At 44.9% G+C, this 2,311-nt stretch overlaps 1 protein-coding gene across 1 annotated transcript in view; it reads left to right on the top strand.

Annotated features, from left to right (window-relative positions):
• Positions 1 to 983: 983 nt before the first annotated feature.
• The window catches only part of GPX5 (glutathione peroxidase 5 (epididymal androgen-related protein)), a 10,241-nt gene continuing 8,913 nt past the window's right edge, over positions 984 to 2,311 (top strand). Inside the window, exon 1 of the mRNA XM_008581689.1 lies at positions 984 to 1,151. Coding sequence (XP_008579911.1) covers positions 1,065 to 1,151 — 87 coding nt within the window. The 5' untranslated portion in view covers positions 984 to 1,064. The remainder of the gene's footprint in view (positions 1,152 to 2,311) is intronic.

Here is a 2,311-nt window from a genome sequence, read left to right as displayed (position 1 = left end):
TTACTTATGTGAAAAACCCAGCAATTCCTAGGGTTCCAAGTCTGAATTTATCAATTCACCTATTCTGAAAATTTAGCTGGGACTATTGAGAAGTTGTTGGAAACTGCTGCTGAATGGACGGGCAAAACATATGCTATTGAGAGGAAAGGCATCTTTATTCTTAGAGGAACCTGTGTCTCATTTACACGACTTTTCTTGTGCCCTAGGACTTCCAGGAGTTTAAGAGGAGTGCTTGCAACTTGCTGTAAACTTATAATTATTTCACATAAGAAGTTTTTTAAAAAATTATTTACTTTTAAAAAGCACTGCATTCAGAATGGCAGATTATCTTCCACAAAGTTGGCAGCTTTACCTTCCCCATCCCCCCACCTAGTATCTAAGAGCCTCCTACATCAGACTGGGCACCACCAGTCCTTTTAACTTTTGCCAATCTGATAAATGCAGAATGTGTCTTTTCTCATTTATGCTTCTTTGATTATTGGTGAGGGAGAACATTGTATCCTACCACAGATGCCATTTGATTTCCTGCCTGGAGTCCATTTTTCTCTGGGTCTGGTGGTTTTTCCTCACTAATTAATAAGCACTTGAAAGCATTTGTAAGCATTTGTATAATGAATGTATTAATATTTCCCCCCTTCCCAACTCTCTTAGATCCATCTTTTGATTTTTTTAAAGCTCAAATAATAGTATTAGGAAGAGCATTTGGAATGTCTAAGTCAACCCATTTGCAGTGACTATCCTGCAGTGTCTGGGAGGCTGCGTCTGCATCTAGATTTTCCCATCCGCTCAAGAAAAACAGACAATAGTCTTCAAGGAGGGCTGGCCACCGCCTTTTCATAATGCTGCCAGAATTTAATTTTTTTGCGTCCCAGGCCCTCGTCGCGCAGGCGAGCGCTGACTCCCGGTGGGGGCGTGTGCGGGCGAGCACGTGGTCTGCATCCTCGGCGACACTCCCACCGCCCTGCCATTGGCCCTGCAGGCTCCGGCCAGCTCCGCCGAGGTATCAAGACTGAGGCGGCGCCGAGGCCTCTGGCCCTCGGACTAGTGATCTACAAACACTAGTCATGACCGCACAGTTCAAAGCCTCCTATCTTTTCCCCTTTCTCTTAGTGGGCTTCGTGGAGACAAATTCCAAGCCGGAGAAGATGAAGGTGAGTGAACGCCAGAGAGGGCGCGGCAGGGCTCCCACGTGGAGCCGCTCTCCTGTCCTACTTCTAGGTCCTGCCTTCCAGTCCTTCCTGTAAGATTCTGACCTCTGCTTTCTTCTTCTTGGCCAGTTCTTCCCAAACCTTTCTTCTCTTCTCTTTGAGTCTTCTTTACTCCTATAAATGGATGTTCCTTGAATTGAATATGGGTAGGGAAAAGGGGGTTTCTTCTTTGTGGTCCTTTTTCGCCTCCTTTCTCAGCTGGAGTCCCCCATCCCACCCGCCAGCCATACCCCTCCAGCCACATCAGTATCTGATCAGAGCTGGGTCTGAGGCTTGGGACAGCAATGGGAGTCCGGGTAGGTGGGGTGGGGGGTTGGAAGAGAGGCTGAGCTGTCATCCCAGACACAGCTTTCTCCTTGGAAATTTATGGGTACCAGTATGTACCTTACGGGTGGGTGAGCAACTTATTACACATATAATGCGTTCTACAAAGGGCAGCTCTGGTAAGATTTCTCCCTGCCACACCCGCTTCTAAAACTAGCTTGATGACTTCCTGGGTGACATGCTGTTTTGAGAATTGATATGGATTTTGTTTCTTAGTGCTGCCTAATTGTGGAGACTCTCAGCTATAGAATGTGCTTAATAAAAGCTGGGTCTGGAGATATTTGAGACACTTCCTACAGACGTTCATAAATTTCGAGCAGCAATTAACATCAGGGGTAAAGTGAGCTAAAAGGAGTCTTCGAGTTCAGAGGCTCTCTAAGCCCCTGAATTCTGGCACCCAACGTGATTTTCATTGCAGTAGGAAGGAAGGAAGGAAGGGAAGAAGAGAGAAAGAAAGAGAAAAAGGACAAAAGAAAGGCAAATTCTTAAAAAGATTTAACTTGAAACCAGATAGGAATGGATGCTTTCATATAATATTCTCTTTCTACATGCCTCAGTTTTGCTGGTGCATGTATGTGTGTATAAATTTAGGGAAAGGTGCAAAAACCTGCATAGAGAAAAATCTTTTCTCACGAGAGTAGGGAATGAATAGCTACAACCTGTCCTACTTATAGAATCATGAGCTGATAGGGTTGGAAAAAGTTGACTTTATTTTGCATAACTCCTTTGGGTGGGGGCAGATGGTGTTTGGCTAAAATTCTTTCTAGTCCACTGTTTTT

Source organism: Galeopterus variegatus, unplaced genomic scaffold (assembly GCF_000696425.1).
Source record: "Galeopterus variegatus unplaced genomic scaffold, G_variegatus-3.0.2 Scaffold2434, whole genome shotgun sequence".
NCBI classification, from domain to species: Eukaryota; Metazoa; Chordata; class Mammalia; order Dermoptera; family Cynocephalidae; genus Galeopterus; species Galeopterus variegatus.
This window is presented reverse-complemented; position numbering and strand designations above follow the sequence as displayed.